Genomic DNA, 17,907 nt, shown 5'->3' with positions numbered 1-17,907 from the left:
TAAAATTTCTGTTTTCATGTGGGGAGAGGCAGGCCATAAGCAAATACATAATTTGTCAGGTATGATATTGCAGAGAAAAATCAGGAAGATAGAGAATGAGTGGGTAGAATTAATACGGAGAATGGTTAGGGAAGGCCTCTTATAACATTGAATATAGACTTGAATGAGGTGAGTGAAACATGTAGATATCTGGGGGAAGAGAAGGAGCTGCAAGTGTAAAGGTTCAGAAGTTGGAGGTTTCTTGACACGTTTGAAGAACAGCAAGGAAGCCATTGAATAAAGGGAATAGTAATAAAAGATGAGGTCAGAGGAGTAATAAAGGCCCAATTATGTAGTGCCATCTTGAGGCGTTTTTTACTCTGAGTGAGATGGGAAGATTTGGGAGGGTTTTGATTTGAAGTTTCTGTTACTTTGACTTCTGTGTTGAGAATAAATGGAAAGATGGAGAAAAGGCAGAGAAACAGGCTGTTTAATAATCCATGTGAGAGATAACAGGTAATAAATGGTTGAATCCTGGTTGAATTTTTGAGGAATGAGCCAATAGGATTTTTGGATAGATTGGATGTGGAGGAAGGTATCAGGGATGATTCTTAGAACAAATAGTTTCCATTTTCTGAGATGGATAAGACTGGAAGGAGCAATTTTGCAGAGCTCACTTTTGGACATGTTAAATTTGATGCAAATTTTACATGATAAGGGAGCCTTCATAAGGAAATAAGGACCCAAAGAAGTGGTTAGGCATGAGCATTTAAAAAAAAATTATTGATTTGAGAGAGAAAGAGAGAAACATTGATTTGTTGTTCTACTTATTTGTGCATTCTTTGGTTGATTCTGGTATGTGCCCTGACTGGGATTGAACCTGCAACGTTGGCATATCAGGACAATGCTCTAACCGAGCTACCTGGCCAGGGCTGGCTGTGATAAGTTTGAGATACCAACTTGGCATCCAAGTCGAGTTCAGAGAGCTCTGACTGAGAGATGTAAATTTGTGTAACCAGCATATATATATATATATATATATATATATACACACACACACACACACACACACGTATATGTATATGAACATACATATATGTGTATTTATACTTAAAATATAACTATAGTATTTAAATATATAGTATATAAATATATGGTATATTAGACACAGACACATACATATAAAATTTAAGACAATGATATGAGATTTGATCATCAAAAAGTGTATAAATAGGAAAAGAGAAGAGGTCTGAAGACCAAACCCTGGGGCTTTCTTATTTAGAGGTGGTGGTAGAGACTTTGGATTTTTATTCTGTCTGAGAAATGCTTTGGATGGTTTTTGAACAGAGAATAACATAATGTGATTGTAGTTTTGAAAAGATCATTCCAGCTGCTAAATGTGAAGCCTTAGAATGTAAAGGCAAAAAGACCATTTGGGAGGCCAGCTGTTGCCATTGTCTGAGCTAGAGAGGAGAAGTTGGGCAAGGGTGGTGGTGATGCTGGAGGTGATGAGAAGTGGTTTGATTCTGGATATAAAGTTAGAGTTTACAGGCTTTCCTGATTAGTTGGATGTAAGGTATGGATGTTAGCTGTACATATTCTGTATTTGCATAAAATTCCTGTTGATGGCTTCTCATCAAGGATAGTTAGTATATATTTAGATAATGTTTGGACAAGGGAAGGTGACTGAGAGGTAGCAATCAAATAAAATATTTCAGGTACACTGCTAGATAAAGTGCAGATGCAGGGGATGAATGAGACAGATGCAATCTGGGAGAAAGAGTATGTTGAATAGAGCAGGTCTCCTTTAACAATTTGACAGAATGGAATGGGAAGGCTAGTGTACAGACTCTTTTTGGTTAGAATTTGTTTGATAAGAAATTTTCTAAGTAAGTGATGTGTTTATAATACTTTAAATATAGCAAAAGGTGGTAAATAGATATTTGGAAATTTTAAAGAAAAATAAACATATTTAAACAATTTTTTATCTTAGAAAGAGAGGAGGGGGAGAGAGAGAGGAACATTGACTTGTTGTTTCACTTATTTATGCATTTTATTGGTTGATTCTTGTGTGTGCCCTGACTAGGGATCAAACCTACAACCTTGGAGTATTGGGATGATGCTCTAACCAACTGAGCTACCCGGCCAGGGCAAGAAAAATAAATATTAATCAAACCTTTAATGGTTTATTTTTAATTAGGTCCAAACTAAATGACATGATAGATGCTATTCCAAAAAGTAAAAAGAACAAGAGATGTCAGTTGCACTCCTTAGATACGCACAAACCAAAACCTTTGGGGTAAGTAGAATTGAATATCAAGATACTTTGTCATTGTTGATTATAAATGTTGATTACGTTTAGTAAAAAGAAAACACTGAGTTTTATTTCTTTAATTGGTTATACATAACAAAAGTCAAAATATGTTTCCTATTTATGTAGGCCTTTTTGATACTATACAGGTTCTCAATATAGATTTGATTTTTTTAAAAAGTTTGTTTATGTAAATGTTTCAGAGGAAAGAGGTGGAGATGTTTGTGGAAATTTATGTAGCCAATATTAAGTTTTTCAAAGTACTGATATCATTCTTTGATTTATTTAATATTCATAATATATAAATTATTTTTCTTGTTTTTCTTATCCTAATAACTTATAAGGATTAAAAAAAAGGCTTGAATCAGTTATAGCAATATTTATGTAACTAATTTGCAGTTTTCTTCTTGGTTAGGTGATATAATGCCCAAGGCTGCTTCTGCCTTCATCTCCTAACACAATATCACAGTTGCCCCCTACAAAGTTGCTTGGGGTTGTAGGTGGTAAGGAGAAGCCATGGATTTTGAAGAGAGTTTGTAAGACGTAACTTTAGTTTTTGAAAGAATTGGATAATGTAAAAACTATACTTCTGAATTAATTTAAAAAACTAGCTTTGAATATCTCCTTAGTAGTATTGACATCATTGTTGTATAAACATTTTCCTCCCTTGATAAAAAGACTTGGATGCCAAAGTGGTGTTAATAATCTATTAACAAGACTTTTTCTGTAATCAGAAACAAACATTTTTTTAAAAATGTTATTATGAAAACTGTCAAACACATAGAAAAATAGACTACAAGGATTTCCTTCCCCCCAAATACCTTTACCCAGATTCAGTAGTAGTTATCAATATTTGCCACATTTGTTTTTCTTATCTACGTTTTTCTTTGCCGAAGCACTTAAAAACAAGTCAGGTATCATGCTGTTTTACTCCTGCACATTTCCACATGTATCTCTAAATATAAATATATTTTATTTCATAATGATAGTGCCATTATAACAGCTAACAAAATAAACTGTAATAATCCAATACTCAGTTTATAGTCAGATTTTTTACATCTGTCTCAAAAAGTGTCTTTTTACTTTGATTTGCTAGCATCAGGATCCAAACAAAAATCACACATTACATGATGTCTAAATGTGAGAGTACTGTGAATCCAGTAAATAAACTAAAGTGGTTATCTAAGGATAACTGTTATTTCACATAACTGATTTAACAATATCTTTAGAGAATTCCTGACTTTGTGAATGCAGAATTCAGTCTGATTTTCTCATTAGACAGTAACCTTTACTGACCTTTTGGCTAAAGCTACAGAACAGAATGATATAATAAAAAGCCCGCCTTCTGTTTTGTTGTGCATATTGATTAAGGTACTAAAAAGCAACAGGTTACCCAACATCTTTTATATCTGTGTTCATTGCCACCTTCCTTCAAACACCAGTTCTTCCACTTTTGCTCTGGATTACATCTCTCTTGTTCTCAGTGACTTTGTATTATTAGTTACTTACTTTTATTAAGTTGACATACAGCTCTGTTTTTCTATCCTTTAGCTTAAGACAAAACAAACTTCCACAGAGTTTATATCCCCTTTCACCTACAGCCCACCACATGGAATGCCAAGTGTTTTAGAAGGTTGTTTGCCGAGTTATGGAATAGTATGAATGGAGTTAGTTGATCTTAAGCAGTGTCTTCTAAGATTCAGTTATTTCCACATGATATATGGAAAGCAGACCAGGGAGTACCGTCTGCTTAGCCAAGACTCCCTCTCTTGTATTTTGGATGGTCACTGCCATTGTATACTACTAGAGGCCCGGTGCATGAAATTCATGCATGGGTGGGGTCCCTAGGCCTGGCCGGCCATCAGGGCCAATCGGGGCCAGGCTAATCAGGGCTGGGCCGGAGAGGAGGTGATGGTCGCCAGGCAGGCGTGGAAGGAACTGACGCTGGAGGCCGACACTGCCATCGTTGGCACTGTGCGGGTCCCCGCCTCCCCCCACTTCCCTTACTGACACGCCGCCATCGTGGCAGGCAGGTGGCAGGCCTATTGCTCGCTGGGGGGAGGGACAGAGCATGGGCAGTTGGCCACTGGCCCCAAGGAGAGAGCTGACTCTTGGCCCCCCTGGGAAAGGGGCCGCATTCCCCGTCACCCACCCCCAGTTCCCCGTCCCAGCCCGGGGGCCGGCCCCCCAATTGTGGCCTGCCGGCTGGGGGGAGAGACTGTGGGAGGTTGGCTGTGGGAGTGCACTGACCACCAGGAGGCAGCTCCTGTGTTGAGCATCTGCTCCCTGGTGGTCATTGCATGTCATAGCAACCAGTCATTCCAGTGGTTCCGGTCACTTAGGCTTTTATATATATAGATGATTCTCCATTTATATATTTCCACTGTTTCTCCCCCTCCCCCTTTCTGTTTAGACTTTATCCAGGGAAAGTATAATCCATTCGATTAGGTTTCAGCCTAACCAATTGCAACAATCCAATTTAGTCTTCCTGAGAGTTTTCTCATAACCATGCAAGTAAACCCAAGTTTTTTTGTCTGGGAGTGAGTTTGAGATTTGAAGGAAAGGTCTAGGCCAGAGTTATAGGCCTCTGGCTGATGATCAGAGGTTACCTTAGAGAATGAGATATAAAATCACCAAGAGGAAGAGTAGACTAAGAGAAAAGAACGCTGAGGATTCAATATAGTAGTAGAATAGTCAGTAAGGAAACTTGAGAAAGAATGGCCAGAGAGGTAAGCTGACGACATTGGTGATCTTGATGAGCAGCTCTGTGATTGAGGGGAAGCAGAATCCAGATTGGAATGGGTAAAAAAGTGAATGCATTGTAAGGTTGTAATGGATTAAGCTGTGAGTGGAAAGTATAGGAGTAGAACAAGGAAGTGGAAAGACTTTTTCAAAAAGTTTCATCTTGCAAGGAAGGATTGATATAAAAACATTTGGTCTAGAGAGATTATGGATAAAATATTTGAGCTGTAATCTTTTAAAAAGCTTTTTTAAGAATAATGCTTTTACATATTTATAGAATAGTCATTCTGCAGCACTGATTTCATGAATGTTTTCCTCAATTATGAGAACTTGAGTTCAAGAGTTATTTAGTTTTAGGAGATTATGGATCACTCAAGCATAATTAGAAAAAGGAAATATAGGAGTTGAGAGAAGAAGGATGTCATATGGGAGGCAGAGCAGGAGTTGAGGTTATGTTTAAAAAATAAGGAGCACTGAACCTGACCTGAGCCCTTATGAGAGGGAATAGAGAGCTGAATTATATGTATGACCTTTCATGGGCAGGTGGTTGAAAAATACCTACTTAGCTATATAGAGTAGGTTAAGTAAAGATTCTGAGGTTTTTTCATCTCAAGCACCCAAAGCAAGGACTGTAGTGAGGACCTGCAGAAGAACAGGGAGCCAGTTATTCAGAATTATGAAAAATTAAGACTGTCATTGAATGGAATATACACATACATTTCTCTTGGAATGAATACTGCAGTTAAGCAAAATGCATGACAGCACCACATTGAAACCTGTGGAGGAGAGTCTTAAGTTTAAGAAAAATTATTTGTATAGTACTTATTACTAATTTAGGCTGTTTAAAGTATCTTAGTATGCTATTTTTATTTTAGTAACTATAAAAATTTATTTACTATAATTAGATTAATCTATGACTTTCCCAGCTTAAATGTGAAGGTAGATAAACATTTTGTTGCATGGACTAGCTACAAAATTACATTGAGTAGATCAAAACTTGTTATAATTTTCAATTTGTGGAATATTGATCTATGTTTATAGGTGAGAATATAAATTTTTTCAGCCCTTTTCACTTTAAAACATTCCAAGTATATTTACTCATAAAATGCTTAGTATATTAACCAGTTACTACCTTGATAAATATGTTAAATTGTATCAGGTAAACTTAATAGTTGAGCAGGAGTTTTTATGTAAAGATATAAGCACATGTTTAACATTTTAATATGGTTAAAAGAAATATACAATTATATATACAAATTTTCAAACTCATTTAATATCTTAATGTATTAAAAAGTTCATGATTTTAATATAGACTATAGAAATTATTCCTTCAGATAATCTCAGTGTCACTAAGCTTTTACTGTACTGTACTACAGTGAAGGGAGCAGTAGCAGTGTCAGTTCAGAGAAGTTAAGTACAGATAAGAGAAGTAGTGAAGACCACAGGAAGGACAGCAAGTGTAGGATCATTTTGCATTATGGACCTTTCCAGGGAACAGCCAGGTAAAATCAAGCAATACTTTACTCTGCTTTTTTTTTTTTTACCCTTATATATTTCTCCTTCTTACTAATATTTTTTTCTTTCTGCAGAGGTTGTTGGATGGACGTATGGGAACTAATGTCCCAAGAATGCAGAGATGAAGTAGTTTTAATTGACTCTAGTTGTCTTTTAGAAACACTAGAAACATATCTGCGAAAACACAGGTAAGTGTAAAGGTCATCATCGTATAGTTGAAAGGTGTCTTAGCTGTCATCCAGAGTAGTCACTGACCTCCATATAATAAATAGTACTCCAGCCTTTCCATTAATACCTGGCCCTAGGCAGAGCTTAATGTTAAGGTAGACAATTCTTTTATGGGATGAATCTGTGTTAGCTTTCGTGTTTAGCCACCATCTCCTTTTTTGGGGGTAATTTTTATCTTCGTTCCATGTCAGCCTTTCAAGAAACAAAATGATTGAATTGAGTAAAGTGTATTTAATTTAGAAACTCTACTCTTTGTTTTTATAACAGAAGCATTTCATGATGTCATTTTCAAAATTAAAGTTAAATTAGCAGCTTTAATTTAGTAGTATTTTGAGCTTTTTCTATATTTTCTTCTATAATAATATTTCTTCTATAAATTTTTTGTCAAAACAAAAATAGAGTTGGAATTTCTGTGCTTCATGGACTATAAAGTACAGATTTTTTAGAATGCTACTTAAGTGTCAATAACATTTGGAAATTCGCAGGGAGGGGAGAGTGCAGTAGGAAAGGAAACTGGTGAGGGAGCTATTTAGAGATGGCGTTCTTGGGGGGAATTGATGTCATCTATATATATAAAAAGCCAGTGACCTTAACACCATCATGACCAGAATGACCAGAACCAGAACATCGCAGTCCCTCGCCCAGGCAGGCCTCGCCCCCCAGCAGGGACCCTTCACCCCAATCGGGGGTGTGGCTGGCCTGCAAACCACTGGCGGCCCCTCGCCCAGGCTGGCCTTGCCCCACAGAGGAGACCCCCCCACCCCATTGGGGGCATGGCTGGCCTGAAAACTGCCCACAGCTCCTCACCCAGTCTGGCCTCACCCCCCAGCAGGGACCCCCACCCTATTTGGGGGCGGGGCTGGCCGGCCCACTGTCCACAGCCCCTCCCCACGGCCAGCCCCATCCCCTGTCAGCCCCCACCACCCTGATAGGCGGCCCGTGGCCCTTCCCCCAAGCTGGCCAGGCCCTGATCGGGCCCAATCTGGGTGGGGCAGCCGGCCAACATCCTGCCATCTCCTCCTGACAGGCCCGGCCTGATCTGCTGATTGGGGCAGGGCTGGCTGGACCTTACCTGTGCACAAATTCATGCACTGGGCCTCTAGTATCTAATAAATTATTGCCTCTTCCAGTGTCAATGAAATTTTTCTCCCCTTTGTTTTCTTCTAGGAGTTTTATAGTTTCAGGTCTTAATGTTTAGGTCTTTAACCCATTTTGAGTTAATTTTTTAGTTTTACTTGTCAACATTATTACCTCTGTTTATCAAGTGGGCTTAGAGCTTCTATTTTAACATGTATTCATTTCAGGAAACACAGTTATTTACTATTGGGCCACAAAGATGTGTGTATCAAACTAATGCATGGCGGCATAAGGGTAAATACTATAGTAAGAAGAGTAAATCAAATCAGAGGAACACAGAGGAAGTTTGAATTCTAGTTATGGGAATTGCAGAAGGCTTCTTTTTACACACACACACCCATATTTGATGATTTTTAAAGAGGAAGGGAGAGCGAGAGAGAGAAACATTGGTAGCGGAATGTTGCTCGTTCCCCACCGGGATCAAGCCCGTAACTTAGGCATATGCCCTGACCCGTAATCAAACCAGCAACCTTTTGGTGCATGGGATGCCTCTCAACCAACTGTGAGCCACACTGACCAGGGCACAAAAGGGTTCTTTAAGGATGGACTTGATTTAGGCAAATGGAGCTCTAGCTATACTCATGTAATATCTAAATTTGTATTTACCTTACATGTATGTGTTGTCCATTGTGTAAGGAAGCTTTTCAAAAAAATGCTGTGCAGCCCTTGCCTGTTTTGCTCAGTGGTTAGAGCATTAGCCTGTGGACTGAAGGGTCACAGGTTCGATTCCAGTCAAGGGCATGTAACTCGGTTGCAGGCTCGATCTCCAGCCCTGGTTGAGGCACCAACCAATCGATGAGTATCTTTCACATCAATGTTTCTCTCTGTCTCTCCCCCTCCCTTCCACTCTAAAATTCAATGGGGGAAAAATTCTTAGGTGAGGATTAATTTTTTAAAAATACTGTTAGGTCTGCGTCATTGTCTAGTACACTGTTATATCCCTCATGAAATAATTACACAGCCAGTTCTTAATTTTGAGGTTTTTCTTTTCAACAGGTTTTGCACTGATTGCAAAAATAAAGTCCTCCGAGCATACAATATCCTTATTGGTGAACTTGATTGCAGCAAAGAGAAGGGCTATTGTGCTGCACTTTATGAAGGTTTGCGGTGCTGTCCACATGAACGACACATACATGTTTGCTGTGAAACGGACTTCATTGCACATCTTTTGGGTCGTGCTGAGCCAGAGTTCGCAGGAGGGTATGAGTATGTAATTTGCTAGAATGGGCTATCTAGCGCTTTGCTTCATTTTATTACTGAAAGTTTATTTTCATCACCTTCTGCATCAGTACATATAATATGTATAAATTAAAGTGTGCCTGTAAAAATTTGCTTTCTTTAAAATATGCATTTCTTAATTTACTAAGTAAAAATAGGGAGAATGTGTTCTGTGGTGTTTGGTTCAGTCCTCTGCTCCTTGTTGCTTGAAGTAGGCAGACTTTTTTTTGGCTTTCATTATTATAGATGATCATTTTCATTTGAAAATGATTAGAAGGGATAGTTTTCCTCCTTCATCCATGCATTTTCATATTTAAATGTTGTTTATAATGATGGTTTCTGCATAGGAAGTCAGGCCTTTGCCGCAGGGGGTTATGAAGTACTTTATTAATGTAATTCATGAACTGTCTATATTATTATTAAGTTATATAGGAACCTAAAATTTTATCTGTGGCTTTGTTGTGAAATATCAGGAAAAGTTGTTTATAGAATAAATGGAACCCATTTCCCTTTGTGTTTTGTGTAGCAACTTTCATTTGAGTGCCTACGTTCTGTTAGGCATTTAGAAAACAAATACTCTTTTATCTCTGAAGTTCTGTGAACACTTCTGAAGACTGGCTTAGAGGGCTTTTGCCCATGATTGAGTCACTTTGGCATTGCCTTTCTCCATTCACCCTCAAAAAAGAAACAAAGCCCAAATAGACATTGGCTGTAATTGGAAGGTTAGGTGAACTGTCATGCCTACCATGAGCTGGACACTTGTATGTGTGACTTCTCTGTGCTCCAAAACCATCTATTTAGGGCCAGTTCCTGAATTACCTTATTTTTAGCAATATTAGGACTGAGCTCTACCTGCATGTATATTTCTCATTTTTTATATACACGTGTGCCTGTGTGTTTATGCATTAATTGAATTTGAATGTATAACTGTCTTGTTATTAGGTTAATAGGTAGGAAGATTGTGTTTAAAATCTGAACTTGCAGGTGTATTATTCAGCTTTTACTGTTCCAATGAAAGGAGTTATGTATAATTTATTCTCCTTTATAGGCGAAGAGAAAGGCATGCTAAGACAATAGATATAGCTCAAGAAGAAGTTCTGACCTGCTTGGGAATTCATCTTTATGAAAGACTGCATCGGATCTGGCAAAAACTACGAGCAGAAGAGCAGACGTGGCAGATGCTTTTCTATCTTGGTGTTGATGCTTTACGTAAGAGTTTTGAGGTAAGAACAATGGGCTGCTTCAGTGTCCAAGGTTGCTTAATCAAGTTATTGGACTGACTCTTAGTGTAAGCCACCAGGCTCACCTTGCCTCAGAGGGCTGCAATCCATTGATACAATGTCCTGTCTTTTGGGGGGTTAGGGAAGAAGTTTCCTGGGGAACTGGAATTTAAAAGAAGTTTGTGGGTTTTTCTTTGTTTTGCCTGCCTTGGCTTTGTAGATTTTCTCAGAGTAGAAAACTGAAGTTGGTTATTATTTAACAAGATGCTGCCATGAAGCATAACTAATGAAAAGTTAAAAGCAGCTCAGAAATAAGCAACAAAATTAGAAGCCTTTCATGAGACCCAGTATGCTTGCTGATGTCCAATAATATGAAGTAAATGCTGTCAAAATGCCATGATGTAAGAACTACTTCTTAGAAGTACACTAGGCTCTTTATAATGTCGGTATTGGGTTCAGTGCTAGTGATTTGGTAACCTTTTTTTTCAGTTAAACACTATAGAACATACATTTTTGGCTAGTGAATATTTTGTTATAGTGTAGGACAGTGATGGTGAAACTTTTGAGCTCGGCGTGTCAGCATTTTGAAAAACCCTAACTTAACTCTGGTGCCGTGTCACATATAGAAATTTTTTGATATTTGCAACCATAGTAAAACAAACACTTATATTTTTGATATTTATTTTATATATTTAAATGCCATTTAACAAAGAAAAATCAACCGAAAAAATGAGTTTGTGTGTCACCTCTGACACGCGTGTCATAGGTTCGCCATCACTGATGTAGGACATGATTATAATCCTTTCTTTGGTTCACCAGTCCCTTCTGAAAATGGTATGAAAGCTACAAACGCTTTTTTCAGAAGCCTATCATAACCTTAAAGCACTGTTCTAGGCATTCTGAAGAGATTTGTACTAGTTTTTGCTGAACAGATTTCTTACTCCTTTTCTCCTTGTATGTTCGTGTCTTCACTAACTAAATCATCTAATGGGGTTAAATATTAAATAGTCTTCTTATTATGTGACGAAATGAATGCTTAATTTGCTGTGTTAAAATTCTGAAATAGGGAAAAAAATTCTGAAATTAGAACATGCTGGTGTGTATAAGTCTGCCTTTCCCATAGGGATTAGTTGTATATTCACTTCCTGTGTAGATTTTAAGACTGTCATCACTTAAGGTATTAATATTTGAAATTCTTTGTGGGGATTATATGACAGAATTGCAGCATGAAATAATCAGTTTCTGTGTTTGTGGTATCATTTAAAATTAACAAATGAGAATGTTCATGGAAAATAAAGGAAGTTTTGACCACAATTACTCACTTTCAACTTTTGTTTTTGTAATAGATGACCGTGGAAAAAGTACAAGGGATTAGCCGATTGGAACAACTTTGTGAAGAATTTTCAGAGGAGGAACGAGTAAGAGAACTCAAGCAAGAAAAGAAACGCCAAAAACGGAAGAATAGACGAAAAAATAAATGTGTATGTGACATTCCTACTCCCCTCCAAACAGCAGAGGAAAAGGAAGTAAGCCAAGAGAAGGTAGTATTCCTTAATATTGACTCATGAATACATTGTATTGCTTTTTTGCTAGATTTCGGCATTTTCACTATCCTTTTTCCAGAATGTGAGCTCCTGCCTTTTTTCCTGTTATAATCTGTATAAGCCAAATTTTTTAGTCATGTGTTTGTTTTATAAAGATGGTTATCTTTTTTTTTTAATCCTCATCCAAGAATATTTTTCCATTGATTTTTAGAGAGAGGGGGGGGGAAAGACAGAGATATCGATGTGAGAGAAACACATCAATTGGTTGCCTCCTGCATGAGCCCTGCCCAGGACCCAAGCTCCTGTTATAATCTGTATAAGCCAAATTTTTTAGTCATGTGTTTGTTTTATAAAGATGGTTATCTTTTTTTTTTAATCCTCATCCAAGAATATTTTTCCATTGATTTTTAGAGAGAGGGGGGGGGAAAGACAGAGATATCGATGTGAGAGAAACACATCAATTGGTTGCCTCCTGCATGAGCCCTGACCAGGACCCGAGCTGGGAGAAGCCTGCAATCGAGGTACATGCCCTTGACTGGAATCGAACCTGGGACCCTTTGGTCCACAGGCCGAGGCTCTATCAACTGAGTCAAACTGGCTATTTTTTCCCTGACCTTGGTATACTGTTAGATCAAAGTTAACTCCAGGAGGTCATGGTTTGATTCCCAGTCAGGGCATATGCCTGGATTGCAGGCTTGATCCCCAGTTTGGGGGGTTTGGGCAGCAGCTGATCAATGATTCTCATCATTTTCTATCTCTTTCTTCCTCTCTGAAATCAATAAAAATATATTTTTTTAAAAAGTTAACTCCGAACATGACCTAGAGCAGTTCTCAACTTTTTGGTCTTAGGACCTGTTTGCATTCTTAAAAATTAAGGTGCCCATAATCTTTTGTTTATGTAGATTGTATCTGTCAATATTACAGTATTAGAAATTGAAATGGAAAAATTTTAAATTATTGGTTCTTTTAAAAATAATTTCATTATGTGTTAACATAAATAACATCTTTTTTTCTTTTTATCCTCACCCGAGGATGTATTTATTCATTTTAGAAGGAGAGGAAGGGATGGGAGAGAGAGAAACATCTATTGGTTGCCTCCCATATGCTCCCTGATTTGTTGGGATCAAACCCACAACCTGGGTGTGTGCCCTGACTGGGAATTGAACCTGTTATACCCTTTGGTGTATAGGTCGATGCTTCAATCAGCTGAGCCCCTTGGCAAGGGCCAAATAACATTTTTTGAAAATTAACTATTTTTAAAAGAAAAGGTGAGATGGGTGGCATTATTTTATATTTTTGCAAATCTCTAATATCTGGCTTAAAGGAATCAATCAGGTGGATTCTCATATCTGCTTCTACATTCATTCTGTTTTTCTCTTGCTGGTTGAAGCATATGAAGAAAGTCTTGCACTTTGAATAGATCTTTTACTCATGCATGATTTTGCAACAGAATGCAAGGTTATTTGAAAGATACCGGTTCAGCCCAGCCGGTGTGACTTAGTGGTTAAGCTTCAACTTACACATCAGGAGGTAATGGTTCCATTCCCAATCTGCACATGCCTGGATTTTGGGCTCCATTCCCAGTAGGGGGCATTCAGGAGGCAGCTGATCAATGATTCTCATCATTGATGTTTCTCTCTCTTTCCCTCTCTCTCTCTGAAATCAATAAAAAACTTTTTTTTTTTTTAAAAAAAAGAAAGATACTGGTTCACTGAGTATCTTCCCAGGTATTGACATTTCATTATATAATACCAGATAATCACGTTAAAACCACTGCTGATCTCATCAGAAAGATTTTTAAGTATTGGGACGCTTCAAGCTCATTGTGCTTGCATATGCAAGTTTCAGAATTCTGGTTGAGTTTGAAAGTTTGGTGAATTTTATCATTGACAACAAATACTGTTCATTGTTTTCCTTGAAGTGATGGGCTGACTTGACTTCATTTTTGTTTTTTAACTTCATTCATTTTTGAGAAAATGTCTTTTAATATCGAAGGTTTGAGTAACCATAGTTTGTCTTCATTCTTTCTTTCAAGTAAATTGATGATCCAGGAAAAATAGCAACTAATTTAGCTTTCAATTGAAACAGTGGCACAAGTACCTTTTCCTTGAGATGGTGATTGTATTTTGGTGTACAGCAAAAGTGCTTCAAGTGTACTTCCCATTTGTCATACAGGCTCTTAAAAAGACATTTACTGATGGGTTTATATTTAATAAAATTAATATTTTTATTGCTTCAAAGACATTTAGAAGTGAAATATCTGTCTCCTGAGAGTGCTTGACAAGTGAAGAATACAGTGACTATTAGTACACTTTGGTTGCCACTGCCTTGATTTGTGTTGCTAAAGCCCCAGGAACTTTTTTCACTTGCTTTTGTATCATCAGTGTGTCAATACAGTGAAAGAGCAGATCACATCTTAGTATTACGATGAAAATAGTTTTGACCTAAGGAACTATTAACTCAACTTGCTTTTAGTTGGTTCAAAGTCTTGAAGTGAATTAATATTTTTTTGTGAGAGTAGTTTTTTTATTGTTAGCCTCATAACTTATCTAATTAGTTAATGTAAGTGTAGCCATTATGGTCGTAAACCTTTTTAAAACTGTTTCTTAATGCTGATCCTTAAAGGAAACAGACTTCATAGAAAACAGCTGTAAAGCCTGTGGCAGCACTGAAGATGGTAATAGTTGTGTAGAAGTAATTGTTACCAACGAAAATACATCGTGTACCTGTCCTAGCAGTGGCAATCTTTTGGGGTCCCCTAAAATAAAGAAAGGTAAGTAAATACAGTTTCTTTTTAAAATTAACTCTTAAGTTTGTTTTTTCCTTTTAAATGTAAGCTTTTAGAAATGCTGTAACCTAGAATTCAAGAATTGCTTTATAGTACCAAGAGTATCCTTTGGTCAGACACTTAATATTTCTTTTTCTTTATGGTGTTTGATTTGTTAGTATTTGATAAAAACAAGAAATTGTAAATCCCTAATTGTGTTTTTATTAATTTACTTTCTACTTTTAATAAACCATTAATTTTGAAAATTTTCGATGGTCTTTAGATAGTTTACATTTTGTCTTAACATATTTATTGGTATGTTAATTGTAACTGTCACCTAATTAATTCTCAGGCTTATCTCCACACTGTAATGGTAGTGATTGTGGATATTCATCTAGCATGGAAGGGAGTGAAACAGGTTCCCGGGAGGGTTCAGATGTTGCTTGCACTGAAGGCATTTGTAATCATGACGAACACGGTAGGTTCAGATTAAGCTTCCCAATTATTTCTGCTACATGGCTGATTTAAGCACATAAATAAGAGATTATTGATTTCTGCAGGTGATGACTCCTGTGTTCATCACTGTGAAGACAAAGAGGATGATGGTGATAGTTGTGTTGAATGTTGGGCAAATTCCGAAGAGAACAACACCAAAGGAAAAAATAAAAAGAAGAAAAAGAAAAGCAAGATGTTGAAATGTGATGAACATGTAAGTGTCATAACTTGCAATTCTGAAGCCTTTGCGGTTGAGGGGAGAACAGCCTCTTTTCCTTGGTGTGGCAAGTGTGCAGCTTAGCTGCTAGGATTTACTATTACTGTTTTTTTTAAGAATGAGTATCTTATGCAGTTCCATTGGTTGCTTATCTTGTGATTTGGGTGTGTGTCTGATGCGGTCATTTGTCCAACAATCCATGAGAGTCATAAATCCAATTCATTCTTTTTATAATACTTTGAAAGCTTGCTTGATCATACTTTTCCATCTGTAAAATGGAGAAAAAGGTCTCAGATTAAGTTATCTTCTGTAATAATAAAATTGTAATATGCTAATTAGACTGGACAGCCAGGGCTGCGATGGCCGAGCCCCTTGTATGAATTTCGTGCATTGGGCCTCTAGTGTGAAGATAAAATGAGATTATATTGCTGGGTTAGCATAGTGCCCAGTATGCAGTGTTTAATAAATTTCAGCTGCTGCTTTTATTCATTATTCTTTTTAGAAATTTAATACACTTTTGGGGCTTTTTGCTATTAATCACTGCCTTCTTACCTGGGAAATCTTTTTGCTATGGTTTTAGATCCAAAAGCTTGGAAGCTGTATTACAGATCCAGGAAATCGAGAGACCTCAGGAAATACCGTGCACACACTGTTCCACCGTGACAAGACCAAAGATGCACATCCTGAAAGCTGTTGTAGCTCTGAAAAGGGTGGGCAGCCACTGCCTTGGTTTGAGCATAGAAAAAATGTACCACAGTTTGCAGAACCTACAGAAATGTCATTTGGTCCTGATTCCGGAAAAGGTGCCAAGAGCTTAGTCGAACTCCTTGTAAGTAAACCATGATGTCTTACTGTGGATAACTGATTGCCCATGGCTAGATGTGGGAGTGGACAGAATTTTTGAGGGTTTAAAGTTGGAAGTGGGGGAAATTAAGAGCATTATTTCATTATTGTTTTGGTGACTTCATTTTTGTTCTTCCACTCATGGTTTATGCAGCTACTCAGAAGTACATTTCCCTGTTCTCCTTTCTCTCAAAGGTAGAAGAAACTAGTTAGGAGATGAGGGTAGAGTTAGCATCATGTCTAGGAATCTGCCTCCTTCAAGAGGAGGGTTATTGTAAGCAAATTGCCTTTCTGAGTGGCAATTTATATAGTAGCCACCCTTCCAGAGCAGAATCTGAACGACAGCCCATATTTTTAGGTTACTTCCTTTAGGTGTCATGCATGATAAAAGCATAACTGAACATGGAAAACCTTTTATAATTGATTCTAGTTCTTGATACTTGAAATGAGGTATATATACCTGATTCCAAGTGATCTAGTGCATAGCTTGTGTGGGGCTTAGAGGAGGGGGAAGGAAGGAGAAGGGTGGTGTCTTTTCTATAGGATCTTAATGGAACCAAATCCTCTATAGAATACTAGTTTTTTCTTTTTCATAAGGTTATAAAGTTAGATGCTGTTGCTGTGTAACTTAAAGTTAATAAAGGTTATATTTTACTTAATTTGTAGAGATAAAAGTTTCAGCTTAGGATCAACTAGAGATAAGTCTGGTTATTTAAAATTTGGTAACTTAGCTGTAACCATCTCTAATTAGTCATTTTTTTAAGGCAGAAAGAAGATATGTTGGTATCAGCTAGGCTCATTATAGGCTTCTAGGAAAAATGATAGATCCAGAGTTTCAGACCAAATCAAATTGAGTTGAATTTTATTCTCATTTAGTACTTTCTAAGACAGAATAACATTATGCTTATTCTGTAAACATTCTAATTAAAGGTTTTATTTTACTGAATTGAAACTAAAAAGCTAGACTGCTTTTTAATATTTAGCTGTCCTCCATCAGCATAACATTTTGCATTCTTTAATTTAAATCAAAGTCTTAATTATTCCTTTAATTTGCAGGATGAGTCTGAATGTACTTCAGATGAGGAAATCTTTATCTCACAAGATGAAATACAGTCATTTATGGCCAATAACCAGTCTTTCTACAGCAATAGAGAACAATACCGACAGCATCTGAAGGAGAAATTTAATAAATACTGCCGCTTAAATGATCACAAGAGGCCCATTTGTAGTGGCTGGTTGACAACGGCTGGAGCAAATTAAATAAATAAAATAGCTCTGTCTTTCAATGAAACACTCAAGATGACTACTGCGCCTTCTCTTTCAAAAAACCTCTTAATTTAGTGACTTACAGCAAAATTTTATCTTAAATCAATGTGATTCTTGTTTTGGGAGATGGTGGAGGTAACCTCATTAGTTTGTTCTTTCTTTAGGCTTGTGTCTTTAGTGGCTGCACAGGCCTGTCATATGATTTAAGCCATCTCTTTCATTAAATGTTTCTCTTCCTGTGAGACTTACTAAAGCAACTTAGTGGCAAAAAGTAATGTTGTACTTATACTTCTGTACAGAAATGACAATGAGCTGAATATATGGTTTTACAAAGTAGACATCCACTTGCGAAATGTTTGGATGTACTGTTAAAGCGCAATGTGCAAAATTTAAATAAAGAATATTTATTAATATGCACAGTAAAA

General features: G+C 37.1%; 1 protein-coding gene across 7 annotated transcripts in view; it reads left to right on the top strand.

Annotated features, from left to right (window-relative positions):
• GGNBP2 (gametogenetin binding protein 2) overlaps positions 1–17,907 on the top strand; it is a 29,794-nt gene extending 11,887 nt beyond the window's left edge. For 2 of the 7 annotated variants that reach the window (XM_014531522.1, XM_014531528.1), the window contains 11 exons: positions 2,180–2,278; positions 6,409–6,534; positions 6,622–6,735; positions 8,909–9,118; positions 10,179–10,353; positions 11,697–11,891; positions 14,520–14,667; positions 15,014–15,139; positions 15,222–15,370; positions 15,954–16,202; positions 17,273–17,907. In XM_014531522.1, coding sequence (XP_014387008.1) covers positions 2,180–2,278; positions 6,409–6,534; positions 6,622–6,735; positions 8,909–9,118; positions 10,179–10,353; positions 11,697–11,891; positions 14,520–14,667; positions 15,014–15,139; positions 15,222–15,370; positions 15,954–16,202; positions 17,273–17,476 — 1,795 coding nt within the window. In that variant the 3' untranslated portion in view covers positions 17,477–17,907. The remainder of the gene's footprint in view (positions 1–2,179; positions 2,279–6,408; positions 6,535–6,621; positions 6,736–8,908; positions 9,119–10,178; positions 10,354–11,696; positions 11,892–14,519; positions 14,668–15,013; positions 15,140–15,221; positions 15,371–15,953; positions 16,203–17,272) is intronic. The other 5 variants (XM_014531530.1, XM_014531539.1, XM_005858543.2 and 2 more) reach the window with 5 other exon arrangements.

Source organism: Myotis brandtii, unplaced genomic scaffold, assembly GCF_000412655.1.
Source record: "Myotis brandtii unplaced genomic scaffold, ASM41265v1 scaffold120, whole genome shotgun sequence".
Lineage (NCBI taxonomy): Eukaryota > Metazoa > Chordata > Mammalia > Chiroptera > Vespertilionidae > Myotis > Myotis brandtii.
This window is presented reverse-complemented; position numbering and strand designations above follow the sequence as displayed.